Source organism: Sciurus carolinensis, chromosome 5 (genome assembly GCF_902686445.1).
Source record: "Sciurus carolinensis chromosome 5, mSciCar1.2, whole genome shotgun sequence".
NCBI lineage: Eukaryota > Metazoa > Chordata > Mammalia > Rodentia > Sciuridae > Sciurus > Sciurus carolinensis.
Window position 1 is genome coordinate 85,201,629 of NC_062217.1, and position 15,314 is coordinate 85,216,942.

The following is a 15,314-nucleotide window of genomic DNA, read 5'->3' on the forward strand; positions in this document are numbered from 1 at the left end:
TTATACCATTTCCTTGCCTTGTACCACCACATTTTTTCAGACTGGTCTAGTACTTTTCCTGCCTCTGGAATGGTTTGTTCAAAATGAACCTAATCTAAATATTTTTAAAAATGAAAAGATTTAAGCACTAGTAGAAAACAGGAGTGGATGATCTTATAATGAGTATTTGGTTTGGCTCTGGAATGTCCCCCAAAGGCTTATATGTTAAAGATTTGGTCCCCAGTGCAGCAGCATTTATAGGTGGGGCTTGTGGGAAGTGATTGGATCATGAGAGCCATAGCCTTATCAGTGGATTAACCCTTTAATGATTCCATGATCTGAATGGACTGTTGGGAGGTGGTAAAAACTGTTAGAGGTGGAACCTAGTTGGAAGGAGTGGGTCCTTGGTAGAATGCCCTTGCAGATCATATATCTTATCCCTGTCCCCTTCCTCTCTCACCGCTTCCTACCTGTCATGAGCTGAGCAGCTTTCTTCCACCATGTCCTTTCACCTCACCTCAGGCCCAGAGCAATGAAGCTGGTTGACCATGAACCAAAATAAATCCTTCCTTCTTTAAGTGGTTTTTCTCTGGTATTTGTCATTGTGATGAAAAACCAATACAAATGAGAGAGTAATGAAGGCCTCTAACTATAGCTCAGAATTGCCAAATCCAGTAGGATAAAATGGATATCATAAATAAATAAACTGGGTGTGGTTGTGCATACCTGTAATCTTGACAACTTGGGAAGCTGAGGAAGGAAGAAGGCAAGTTTGAAGCCAATCTCAGCAACTTAGTGAGACCCTGTCTCAAAAATAAAAAAGTTCTGGGATATAACCTGGTGATAGAATGCCTTTGGGTTCAAACCCTAGTACTGCCCAAAATAAAGCAAAACGAGAAAACATGTAAATTGTCACAAAGAAAAAGGAAGAAGGCTTATAAATATATGAAAGGAAGCTTACACTCATTTATATATGCAAGGTAAAATTACTTTGTTAATACCAAAAGCTAAAAATACTTTATTGGGTAAATTGCAGAGAAACAGGCAGTCTTAAACATTGCTCATAGCAGTATGAAATCCCAGTAACAGGTAATTCTGGAAAAGCTAAAAATATTGGGGACAGATTTACTTTTGGTTCAGTAATCCTGCTGTTAAGAATCTACACTTTAACAAATAAATGACACGTGCACAGGGTTCTTTATTGCCACATTGCAATGGCAAAGATTTGGAGACCACCCAAAAGTCTGTCAATAGAAGCCTTATAAAACGGAATACCCACAATGAACTATGGTGTGGTGCTTTAAAAAAAAAAAAAAAAAAACAGTTTTCTCTGTGTACTAAGGTGTGATGTATAACAGTTTCTAGAATTTGTAAGTCATTTCACAAGTCATCTGGCCTGGTCTCTTAAAAATATCAACTTTACATGAGATTCTGGGAACATGATGGTGATGATACATTTTTTTGATTCACCTGCAAATCACTGCATAAAAACAAAACTCGAATAGTATCTATAAAGCAAAACTAGTTTGTTTAAAAACGAGTTTCAGACAACGGAATTGACAATTTGAACTCTAACATGAACATTAAATCATTCTAGTCCTAAGACTACATTAGGGTTATAAGGAAGAAAGAATAAGTTTGTAATACACATATGCTTTGATGATGTAGATGCAATATAACTGTTAGGGAATGGAGAGTTTATGTGAAAAAATTTTTTTAAACTTTTAAGTAATATTAATGGCAGCATTGTTAGTCTCATTATTTTGAGATTGTATGAGATATGATGATTGAAAGTATCAATATAAACTTGTGAGGTATTTTATCTTTTTTAAAAGAAGTGTTTACACACACATACACACAAGTACAGGGTGGGAAACTGTTGATTACTGGACAATCATTTAGTAAAAAATTCCAAAGACTAAACGGAAAAGCTACTAGAATTAAAAAGTGAATTTAACAAGGTCACACAATACAAGGTCCATAAATAAAATTCAGTTTTATTTCTGAATAATAGCAATGAACAATTAAAAACTGAAATTTAAAAATGCTGTTCGTAAGATTATCAGTGACATTTTAGGAATGAATCTAACAAAATACATGCAAGGTTTTGTGTACTAATAAGACTAAGTCTAAAGTGGAGAGATATATTTATGAAATGTAAGATAATATTATCAAAATACCCATCTGTAAAGTCAGTACAATACCAATCAAAATCCTGACAGGCTTTTCTCTTAAGAAGCCAATATGATGAATGTATAATTTATATGGATATGCATATAAATAGCCAAAACACTTTTAAAAAACAGAAGACTCATACTGTCTGATTTCAGAATTTACTTAAAACTGTATGTAATAAACAGTGTGGTAGGTAAGAATGGACATAAGCCAGATGGCAGTGGTGCACACCTATAATTCCAGTGATTCAGGAAGCTGAGGCAGGAGGATCTCAAGTTCAGAGACAAACCTCTGCAATTTTTTAGTTTTTCAAATTTTTTAATTTGTTCTTTTCAGTTATACGTGATACTAGAATGTATTTTGACATATCATACATACATAAAGTATAACTTTCCATTTTTGTGGTTGTACATGATGTGGAGATAACTCTGATCAGCCTGTACCATTTAGCAAGATCTTGTCTCAATATAAAAAAGACTGGGGTTGTAGCTCAGTGGTAGAGTGCCCCTGAGTTCAATCTCCAGAACCACTAAAGAAGAGAAAAGAAAGAAGGAAGGAGGAAGAAGAATGGACATAAGAGACCAATGGGACAGAATAGAGTTTTTTCACCTCTATTCAGAAAAAAAAAATTTTGTTTTAACCTGTACCTTGTACTATTTATAAAAAAATTAATTTTTTTTTTCGGTACTGGGGATCAAACCCAGGTCCTTGTGCTTGCAAGACAAGCACTCTACCAACTGAGCTATCTCCCCAGCCCTAATTTTTTTTTTAAAGAGAGTTTGTGGCAGCAAAGGCTGCCTTGTTGTCAGTGAACCTTTATTTATTTATATGCAGTGCTGAGAATTGAACCCAGTGCTCACACACGTGAGGCAAACGCTCTACCGCTGAACTATAACTCCAGACCCTAAATATTACTTTTTAAAATGTATTACAGACCTAAATATAAAACTTACAAACTTCTAGGGAAAAAAATATGAGAAAAATCTGTGTGACTTTAGGTTGGCAATGATTTCTCAAATAGGACACAAAGCATGAATCATAAGAGAAAAAACAAACTAGATAAGAGGAGGTGGCTAATAAGCACAACAGAAGACCAACATAAGACATTGGAAGAACAAAAGTACAATAAGATACTACTCGTAATTCTTTTTTTTTTTTTTTTTTGCGTTGCTGGGGATTGAACCCAGGGCCTTGTGTTTGCAAGGCAAGCACTCTACCGACTGAGCTATCTCCCTAGCCCTTACTCGTAATTTTTTTAGAATTTTAAAACTGTCAGTTCAAGTACTGATGAGAATGTATAGCAACTACAACTCTGATACATTGTAGTTGAAATACAGAACAATACAGTCACTTTTGAAAACAGTTTGGCTGTTCCTCATAAAACTAAACATACCTGTTGGATCCATCAATTTCATTTGTAGGTATTTACACAACCAAAGAAAATGTATGTCCCCCTTAAGTCTTGAATATGTATTCAAAATCAACAAAAAATAAATAAAAATAAGTCAAATGTCCATTAACTGATGAATGTACAAACAAGCTGTGAAACCACAATGCATTAGAATATTATCAGCAGTAAAAGGACAAGCTGGGACTTGTAGCTTTAGGATAAGATGGAGTAGACTTCTTTGAACTCTTGGCCAAGTTCATCTGAATGCCCTGGGTTTTTTTTACATAAAACAAACAAGGGCTGGTCTGTAGCTCAGTGGCAGGAACACTTGCCTAACGTGTGAGGCTCTGGGTTTGGTCCTTAGCACCACATAAAAATAAATAAATGAAGGCATACCATCTATCTACAACTACAAAAAAGGGGGGGAGGAGTTAGGGGAAAAAAAAAAAAAAAGATTGGCCTTGAAAGGTGGAAAGAAATTGCCAGATCAGCCAGGAATCTTGGGATGTAAGGAATAACATACTGGTAATTTCCCTAGGTTTGGTTTTGTTTTTCCTGATATATCCCAGTCTGGTTGCTTGAGAAGTTGGTAGCTGGGTACTAGGGAACCTGGAAACATTTAGTAGAGGGATATGCACTTGCACGGGTGCACACACACACACATACACACACAGCCCCAAGAAAAGCCTATTTTCTTAAGTAGAACCAAGAAAGGGGCATCCTAGGTACAGAAAAGTTTTAGACAGTAATGGCCATATTCCCACCAAAAACCATAAAAAACAGACCATCCTCCACTCATATCAGAAGAAACTGAGTATTGAGTTTAAGACTTACTCCTTGTCCAGCTAAAACAAGACTCCCTTCTGTCTCCTTCCTCACTCTCCTACTGAGAGCTATCAACAAAGGTGGTGGCCTCAGGAGCTTAGATTTTCATTCTCACTGGGCATAAGTGATAACAGCCTTTCATACCCCCATCACCATAGTAACTAGTCCCCTCTGCTGTGTCAGTTGAGTCTACATGGGGAGCACTAGGAGTCACCTCTACCTCTTCCAATCAGGATGTATCATCAGAAGCCTAGTGGGGAGCCTGGACTTGTACTCCCAACTGACAGCAACAAGGTGATACATCCCCATCCCTCATTGGCATGGTATCAGAGAAGGCTTGCTGAAGTTTAAATAAGAACCAGAACCTCAACATACTAATATGTTCAGGATACCATTGAAAATCACCCACCATACCAAGAACTGGAAAACTTTAAATTAAGAAAGAAAGAAGATAGTAAGTGCCAAAACAAAGATGATATTGGAATTTCCTGACAAAGATTTTAAAGCAGCTTTCTTTAAAATTATTACATTTGCAATTGAAACATGAAAAAATAGAAATCTCAACAAAAAATAGAAGACAAAGAACTAAATGGAAATTTTAGAACTGAAAAATAAATAGCCAAAACAAGAGGTCTGCTGCACAGCAAATGGAGAAGACAGAGGAGGAAAAAAGAAATCAACTTGAAATTAGAATATAAAATACCCAAATGAGAGAAAATAGACTGAAAAAAAAAATCGGAAAGATCAAGGACATGTGGGACTATTTTTAAAAAATTCTAACACTGTTATCAGTATAAGAGGGAAGAAGAGAATGTGACTGAAAAGGTATTTGAAGAAATAAATAAGCTCAAATTTTTCAACCAGCAAAATATATTATGTAGAAAGAATTCAGGAAACTTCTCAAACTCTGGACAGTAAAAACAAATTCATCCCAAGACATATCATAACCAAACTTCTGGAAAATAAAAACAAACTCAGAGGAACATCTTACCTACAGGAGAAAAAAAAGTTAAAATAACAGCAGATTTTTCATCAAAAACCATGAAATTCTGAAAGAAGTAGCACATTTTTCTAGGACTGAACAAAAAGAACTCAACCCAGAATCTGTATCCAACAAATACTGGCCCCTTTCATAGGTTGAAAGTTGGCTGTTGTGTATTTAGACAGCACATCTTCACAGTCATTCAGAGCAAAAATAGGATAAAGAGAATAATAGGGCTTTCTTCTAAATCTGACTTGTTAATTTTTTCAGTAACCCTTCCCCCAGATGTACATATTTGTTAGAACTGAATCCCATGGCCACAGTAGATTCAAGGATACTGGTAAAGTGAGTATCTGGCATTTTCAATCCAGTAATTTGGAGACAGGCAAGAAGAATGGGAAACTAATAGAATAGGACATGGCTAGCTCTTACGTTCAGAGAGCTGTCAGTTTAGATCCAGAGCCAGGTACCATGGCTTGCCTGTAGTCCCAGCTATTTGGGAAACTAAGACAGGAGAATTGTTTGGGTGCAATTTGGGCAATCCATCTAAAGAATAAATAAATAAATCATTATATCTAAATGAGCTTATATATAGTCACTGACAAGAGTAAAATATGACATCATACCTTTAAAAGTCATGCAAATGTTTAGCATACTTATTTTTTGTAACTTTTGGTTTTGTCATCACAAGAATTTTTGAAAATAACAGAATACCCTCTGAGAGATTGTGTAGATAGCCCAGTGTTTGCTGTTTGTAATCATCTCTTTGTCTTTGTAATTAGACATGCAATTAAATATTGAGAATTTGTTCCATTTTTTACACTGTTCTCTGACTACTGGTGAAGCAGTAATGTTCCCTATCTCTAAGGGAAAAATCTAGAAGGTAGTACAGATTGTAAACTAGTAATTACAAGTATTAGGAGTGTTGTGAAAAGGTGCTGTGGGAATATATACCAAAGAGATTTACTTAGCCCACACTTGTGGTTACATAAGTTCTCTGTAAAAAAGTGACTCTAGCCATTATGGTTTTGTCTGTGTTGGTTTTTAAAATGCAGAACAGTTTTATTTTTCTAGTAATTGCATGAATACCTTTTGAGAAATTAGAAGAGAAAACCACCAGAAATTGTTTGCCAGATAGGATTTTAAATTGGAACTCTACTCAGAGGAATGTGGTAACACTATGATATCAACTTTTGGTCTTTACCAATGTGATTATTTTAAAATGGAATCTTACTTTTACTTTGGATTTGTCTTATGGATGAGGTTGAGCATCTTTTTTTTTTTTTTTTTTTTTTTTTTTTAATGTTTAAGGTGCCAGGCCCGGTGGCACAAAGCTATAATCCTAGTGACTTGGGAGGCTGTGGCAGGAGTATATCAAGTTCAAACCAGCCCCAGCTATTTAGCAAGGCTCTAAGCAACTTAACAAGACCCTGTCTCAAAATAAAAAGGGCCAAGGATGTGGCTCAGTGGTTAAGCGTCCCTGGGTTCAATCCCCAGTGTCAAACAAAAAAAAAAAAAAAAAAAAAAGGAAGAAAGAAAAATGTCTTCTTTTCTTGAGTTGTAGGTATTTATATATTAAGGAATGTTAAAATCCTATTTGAATTTGGGTCCAATTTGAGAAATTTCTATTCTTTTTAATTGATCTGTTTATTCACAAGCCAGTACAGCTATTTTAATAATTGGGGCATTTATGATAAAGTCATGTGCCATGTAACTTTTTGGTCAGCAGCACATTATACATGGTGGTTTCATAAAATTATAAGGGAGGTGCCTCTGACAGGCAATTAATATCCAGAATATACAAAGAACGCAAGAAAACTTAACACCAAAAAAAAAACCCAATCAATAAATGAGCATAAAACTAAGTAGATTTCATCTTACTCCACTCTTAATGGCAGTTATCAAGAATACAAATAATAATAAATGCTGGTAAGGAGTAGGGGAAAAACGTACGCTCATACATTGTTGGTGGGACTGCAAATTTGTATGACCACTCTGGAAAGCAGTATGGAGATTCCTGAAAAAAATATGAATAAAATCACGATATGACTCAGCTATCCCACTCCTTGGTATTTATCCAGAAGAACTAAAATCAGCATACTATAGTGATACAGCCACTTCAATGTTTTATAGCAGCACAGTTCACAATAGCCAAATTATGGAATCATCCTGTCAGTAGATGGATAGATTAAGAAAACGTGGTATATATACACAATGGAGTTTTAACTCAGCCATAAAGAAGAATGAAGTTTTGGTGTTTGCAGGTAAATGGATGGAAATTGAGCACATCCTGCTAAGTGAAATTAAGTCAGACTCAGAAAATCAAGGGTAGAATATTTTCTCTAATATGCGAAGGCTAAAGCAAAATAAGGAAAGGAAAGTAGAACTGGGGAGAGGTTGGATATCATAAAGATACAGGGAAGATCAGTGGAGTAAAGAAGGAGATTGAGAGTAAAGGAGGAGGGATAAGAAAGGAAATAATAGATTGAATTTAACAAAATCACATTTTGTTCCTATATAACTATACCACAGGGAATTTCACCTTTATGTGTGTATGGAAAGCACCAATCAAGGATGGATAATGGGTGAGCAAAGGGAGGACCAGTGGGATGTTGGTGTGAGGATTGAGCAGTAGAAGGAAGGGAGGGGAGGAATGGGGATTGAAGTGGAGTGGGTTAGATGTCATGCATGTATGATTTTGTTGGGATGAACCCAACAGGTATTTATAAATAATTCTCTAATAAAAAATAGGTTTAAAAAATGATAAGGGGGCTGGGGAGATAGCTCAGTCGGAAGAGTGCTTGCTTTGTAAGCACAAGGCCCTGGGTTCGATCCCCAGCACCGCAAAAAAAAAAAAAAAAAAAAAAAAGGGAGCAGAAAAGTTTCTATCACCTAGTAATGTCAGCCATGCTAACATCTTGGTGCAACACATTGGGTACATGGTAGTGATGTTCTGTAAATGAACATACTCTGCTGCCAGTCAGATGGAGGTATAGCACATACAATTATGTGTAGTACCTAATTCTTGATGATAAATGTTACTGGTTTTATGTACTTACTGTACTATTTGTGCTTCTTGAGTGGGGAGGGTATAGTACTAGTGATTGAACCCCAGGGGCACTCTAAGACTGAGTCCCTCCCCCACTTTTTAAAAAATTTTGAGACGGTGGCTCATAAATTGCTGAGGCTGGCCTCAAACTTGTGACCCTCCTACCTTAGACTCCAGAGTCTATGAGATTACAGGCATGTGCCACCATGCTTGGCTTGTACTATGCTTTTTATTATTTTAGAGTCTGCTTATAAACAGTATGCTGTTATACCAGTAACAACCTCATACTTCTCATGCTTATTGCATCTGTTGATTGCATCAAAAGACCACATCGTGTGATTTACCCTTATTATTTAGGTTTGTATAAAACATTGTATGATGATGTTCACACAACATCATGGAATTGCCTTCTTCTCAGAACGTATTCCCATGGTTAAGCAACACATGACTATACTTTTAAAACATGCGTTTGTATTTGGCATGATCAGTCCTACTTCATTATTCTCCTTACTCAACCTCTTCTTTTTGCAAGTTTATTTTTTTAACAAATGAACTTTAGAGTCTGTCAAATTATTTTAAAAAATCTTTATTGGGATAAACTTACAGATTAGGGAAAACTGGTCTAGAGATGAAGCCTAGTACAGTAAGTGAAAAAGCAAATTTAGGGACAATTGACATTTGAATGATTACTCATCCTATGGAAAAACATTGCTTTACCATTTGTTTACGTTTTATTTTGTGTGCCTCAGAAGAATGAAAATGTTTTCACTTATGCAAATCTTGCTCATTTCTTATATTTATTAGGAGGAATTTTATATTTTAGGTGACTTTGTAAGTAAAACTGAAGATCAACTATCATTTTAATGATTGTGTGTATACAGGAAATCTGTTGCTTACCTGGTTTGTAATAGTTGTTCAGTTCATTTTCTTTGACCAGCAAGAAATAAAGTTATGTAATCTTCAAAAAGTGGTAACATTTGTCTGAGTACAGTGGCACACTTCTATAATTTCTGTGGCTTTGGAAACTGAGACAGGATTGCAAATTTTAGGCCAGCCTCAGCAAATTAGCGAGGCCATACGCAGTTTAATAAGACCATATCTCAAAATAGAAAATAAAAAGGGCTGGGGATGTGACTCAGTGGTGAAGTGCCCCTTAGTTAAATCCCCTATACCAACAACAACAATGTGATAACATTTGGTTTCTTTTCAGTTTTTATACCACTAAGGAAATGATAAATCTTTTTAGTGTACATTTTGGTAAATAGGAAATGCTGTATAGGACACAGATGGTAATCATAATATCTAACTGCCCCAGGCCCTGTCTGACAAATCTAAAATGAGTTAAAACAGTAAGAGAAAAAAGTAGGCTGGGTGTGGTGGTGCATGCCCGTAATCCCAGTGGCTCTGGAAGTTGGGGCAGGAGGATCGTGAGTTCAAAACCAGCCTCAGTGACATCAAGGTACTAAGCAACTCAGACCCTTTCTCTAAATAAAGTACAAAATAGGGCTGGGGATGTGGCTCAGTGGTCAAGTGCCGCTGAGTTCAGCAGTACCCACCCCCCCAAAAAAAAAAAGAAAAAAACAATCAAAAACATGTACCCAACTTTAGTAGGAATACTTCTTTAGTGTTGTAAATTATGCGGGCTTGGGGACTGAGGTAGATATGTTTTGTTTTACTAAGTAAGTAATCATGTTCTCCGATTTTATCAAGAGATTTTAGTCAAAACTGAATTTTGAGGCAGTCAACCAACCAACCTATCTACTTTCTTTCTGTATTAGGGATTGAATCAGGGGCACTTTGCCACTGAGCTGTACATCTCTAGCCCTTTTTATTTTGAGACAGGTTCTCGCTAAGTTGTTTTGGTCCTTGCTAAGTTGCTAGGACTGGCTTCAAACCTGCAATCCTCCTGCATCAGCCTCCTGAGCCACTGGGATAACAGGTGCTCCACTGTACCTGGCACAATAAACATTTCTTTAGCATTGCTGCTGTACATCAGGCATTGAGATAAGGAATAAGAATGAGACACAGTGTAGGAAATACAAGTCCAAACAGATTTTTAGTTTAAATCATGTTCACACTTCATATACTAGCTCTGTGACCCTGGGCAAATCATTTAATTATTTTGAACCTTAGTTTACTTACCTGTGAAATGGAGCTAATAACTTGAAGGGTTGCTATTGTTCTGTATGATTCCATACTTTAGTTCTTCAGTTTAGTAGAGTGGGAAAGATAAGTCAATAAGTAATTGAAAAAGAGAGAGAGAGAGAGAGAGAGAGATGGTATGGTAAAGTGATAAGGTGTGCCTGAGATGGAAGAGTGAGCAGTGGTGATATAAAGGAGTATTCTTTTCAGCTTAAAAAGGAACTTCAGAAGGTTTTACAGAGGAGGTTAGTAATCAAAATGAACCCTGAAGATGGATAGCAGAGGGACACACTACATGTAAACCTGCTTGACATCTTCAGGAAATTGCAACTTGTTCAGCATAATAAGACTAAAGAGGTAGAGATTACAGCAGACCTATAATGTTTGCTACCCTGAAGATTTTGGACTTTATTCTGAATGTGACTCAGGTGTTGAAGAGTATTCAAACTATCATATTTGCTGGTGGTAAGGATATGTTAAACTGATAGTGGGAAGATGCTATAAGCTGTTGCATTTGAGGAAGGCATTGGTAGGGACCGAAGAAGAATTGACAGATTTAAAATAGATTTAGAATCATTAGGACTTTGTTTGGACATCCAGAAGGAAAGAGTAAATTGTAATTTCCTGACTTGTCAGGGTTAGACTGAAGTGGTTGTTGGATGTATCCATTAAGATAGTAATATAGCAAGGCATGGCAGCACAAACCTGTAATCCCAGTGACTCCAGAGGTTGAGGTAGGAGGATCAAAGTTCAAAGCCAGCCTCAACAGTTTAATGAGACCCTGTTCAAAATTATAAAAAATTTAGAAGGACTGAGGATGTGACTCAGTGGTTAAGAACCACTGGGTTCAATGCCTGGTATCAAAAAAAAAAAAAAAAACAGTAATACAAATGGAAAAAGCATAAAAGAGGTAAATAATAAATTATAAATTAATTTTTCTGTGCCTAGTTTAATTTCTTGAGTATTTGGGTATTCAAAGAAAACACTCTAAAAATTACAGGAGTAAGTTCCTCTACTTTTTTTTTTCCTGTTAAAAATAAATTTGTCTGATACATGTTGTCACTCATATGTATAAGCTAAAAAAGTTGATCTCAAAGAAAATAGTATAGTAATTACTGGAAGTTAGAATGAGGTAGAGGAGAGGGAGAAGAGAGGAACATTGTATAACAGGATCAAAATACTATTAGATAGAAGTAAGTTCTGGTGTTTTACACTACAATATGATGACTGTAGTTTACAACAACCTATTATATATTTTATGAAGAACTGGAAAGCAGGAGTTTGAAGGCTCTAAACACAAAAAAATAATAAATCTATTAGAAGATGGAGATGGAAATGCTAATTACCCTGATTGAGACTATTCCACATCATATGTATGTATTAAATTATTGCACTGTACCCCCTAAATATGATTAATATGCATCAATTTTTTAAAAAAGAAAATTCATCTTGAGTATGGCCTTCACAAAGAGGTTGGTTGGTAAGGTGCATCACAGACTAATTATTAAGTTATGAGTATGATAGAAAACAGTTCTATTCATTCTTAAGGTTTCATTAAGCAAAGAGCTAAAGAAAATGTCACAGCTATAATTATGTTAATACACTTAAAATTAACAAAGTTCTTAAGTGACTGTAGGGTTAATGATAAAGAATTTGAACTTCATTATTTTAATGTTTTGAAGTTTATGAAAATGATATTAAGATGAATATTCAACTTGAATTTAAATTTGTGTACAATATGTTGTAAGTATATTCACTGTTTTTTTTCTTCTATTCTAGTTACTATTTCTGGAAATGAAGAAACTGGTAAGGCACTTGTAGTCTTATTTTAAGACTTATGGTATCTTAATTTCTCTCCACATACTTTTTATTTAGTGATAGTACTTTTGTTTTTCAAAAAGAAAATATGTATCTTTAAATTTTAAGTAATTAAGGGAGATATGTAGTATGTGGTTTGTTCCCACTCAGTTTATTCTCATTTGTATTGTATAAATTGAAGTAGCCATTATTTTGTAAGGCACCTAGTACTCAAACTTCTTTGTGTAAATTTATGTAGATCTGTGTTGTATGTTCTTCAGAACTCTGTTTAAATTCTTAATGTGAGTTTTAGTTGAGGGGGGGATTTCTGCTTTCATTATGTCTAAATGTCATTGGTGGTTCTCTTGCTTACACATTTGTTGAAAATAGCACTTTCCTACTCACAGATATTTAATAAAATAACTAGACTTTAAGTTTGTAAATTGTTAATGAGTCACATAAACAAGGTTTTGCCAAGATCCTTACTTCTTAGGATATAATCTTTAAATACGTCACCATTATGTATGAGCTTGTAAATGAAGCAGCTCAGACTTCATTCCACATCCATTAAATCAGAATCTGCCTTTTAATAAGGTTCCTAAGTGATTTCTGTGCACATGTAATTTTGAGAAATCCTGAATCAGATTATTCAAAAGGGCATATTTTGGGGGAAGGAAAAATAGCAAAATGAGACAAACATCATTATCCTATGTACATGTATGATTACACAAATGTTGCGACTCTACTTCCTGTACAACAAGAGAAACAACAGTTGTACCCCATTTGTGTACAATGAATCAAAATTTTTTAAAAAGGCATATTTTGTTCCTTAAAGATGCAGGCAATGATTCAAGTGAGTATACAAATTAGAAAAAAATAATAATAAATAAATTTGTAAATTGTATTATGGGTCAAAGAAATTAAAGTTTTTATAATGACTGATCAAAGAGACAATACCTAGAGGGAAAAAAATCTTTTCTCACAGTTTCACCAGAATAAAAGAAAACTTCAGAAATCCATTGAGGATCAGATTTCAAAATAAAAATTTATTTTGACATAGAAAAACCCAGAATTTCTTTTAACAGTTGGACAATTTATTCTTATTACTGAAGCTAATCAGATATTAAGCATATAAATCTCAAGTTGCCCCTAAATCTAATTTTTCAGTAATAGAAGAAACAAACTCCATCTTGGCAGGCCTATCCTTTACATCAGAACTATTTCCTATATGTTGAAAGTACAGATAAGAAAGAGAATTTAGAGTTTCTTATGAAAGAACTTTAATATTATTATCTTTTGGGTTATTTTTACCATGTCTCTCAAAGAATCCTCTGATAACTTTTTTGTCTTTTTTTAATTCAGTTACAGGTTGACTTTTGAACCTACACTTTTTGATCGATAGGTTCAGATTTTTCTTTGAGCTTTAACCTGCTTAGTTAACAAAAATTTTAACCTACATATTATTTGTAACCAATAGCTTACAGCTTATACATGTGACCAAGAGTTTACCTATTAACCATCACATGAATTGAACTTGGTTAAAAAGCATTATTTATATAATAAAGAATATTATATTTACTTTGTTATAATTTAATAACTACCATCTGTTAAATACTTATTATATTCCAAACATTATACTAAGGGCTTATTATCTATTTTTTCATTTAACTGAGAATTAATGTATTTTAAAGCAACCTGTTTGCTTTATTGCCCTGTAGAGCAGAAATATTCTAAAAGATATTAAATGTTAAAAATATTTCAAGAATCTATTGTTTTGCCTGCTTATCTTAGTTGTAAGTAAATGCTTGAGAAGTTTTAAGACCTTAGTGTAGCCATTTATCTCAAAGTGATATAGCAGTGTTTAGGTGAGGAATGACAAGCTTGGTTGAATTTGGGGGACAGGCAAAAAATAAACTAGATGAAAATAACATTCAGAGTAAGTTGTTAAGTGGTCTCACAGTTGGTGTCACAATAGAGGACTAAGCTCCCTCATGCTTTTCCAAAGGAAAAACAAATGACACAATGATTTGGAATCCTTTGGGTTCATTATATTTTGGTTTGACCCTAGAGGGTGCTGAAAGCATAAAGAAATGCAAATTTGGAGAAGCCAGAATTTTCAGTGTCAATAGTAGTAGAAGTGAATAGAGCACACTTCAAAATAGAAGGAAGTTGTGGCTAGGATTTTATTTTGGCAGCAGATGTTGGTTCAGGAGTAGAATGATATTTAGATAAGGTTAAAAAAAATTTTTTTTAAAAAGTCAAGAAACAGGCACATTTGGCACAAGCCTGTAATCCCGCAGCTTGGGAGGCTGTGGCAGGAAGATCGCTAGTTCAAAGCCAACCCCAGGTCCTAAGCAACTCAAGTGAGACCCTGTTTCTAAATAAAATATTTTAAAAGGCTGGGAATGTAGCTCAGTGGTTAAGTACCTTTGGGTTCAATTACTGGTACAAAAAAAAAAAAAATTGTTAATAAAAAGTGGAGGAAAATTTAGTTTTAGGGATGACTATGAAAAGAACCTTGGATTTTTATCAAACAGATGGTGGGTTTGAATTCTGGCATTATCATTTAGTAACTGATATTGCACAAGATACTCAATTCTCTGAACCTCATTGTCTATATTTGTGAACTCAAAAAATATCTCACAAGACTACTGTGAGGGTTGGAAATAAAACCTACAATATATGCTTTCTAAGAGGCTTTTAATAGGTTGGAATGATTATTTGAGTAGCTAAAGTTGAATATAGTGACTGTAAAGTTCCAGAGTTTTTTTAGGATGCATTGGCCATGCAGATGGAGTTACTTTCCAGGAATTCTCACAGTCCATAGGGAGAAGAAACTAGAGCAACACATTTAGCATTGACCATGGAGATGGAAGCAAGAGAGACAGGAAGCAAGGAGACCAGTTTTACTTTTGCAGCAATCCAAATAAAATGAGCAGCCTAGGCACTGGCAGTGAAAACAATGAGAAGAAATT

At 34.9% G+C, this 15,314-nt stretch overlaps 1 protein-coding gene across 6 annotated transcripts in view; it reads left to right on the top strand.

Moving 5' to 3' along the window:
- The window catches only part of Zdhhc20 (zinc finger DHHC-type palmitoyltransferase 20), a 67,268-nt gene that overhangs the window by 15,380 nt on the left and 36,574 nt on the right, over window positions 1-15,314 (top strand). For all 6 annotated transcript variants that reach the window (XR_007108733.1, XR_007108734.1, XR_007108735.1 and 3 more), the window contains one exon: window positions 12,322-12,348. Coding sequence is in view for 3 of the 6 variants with exons in the window: in XM_047552529.1 (XP_047408485.1) it covers window positions 12,322-12,348 (27 nt within the window). In the remaining 3 variants the exon portion in view is untranslated. The remainder of the gene's footprint in view (window positions 1-12,321; window positions 12,349-15,314) is intronic.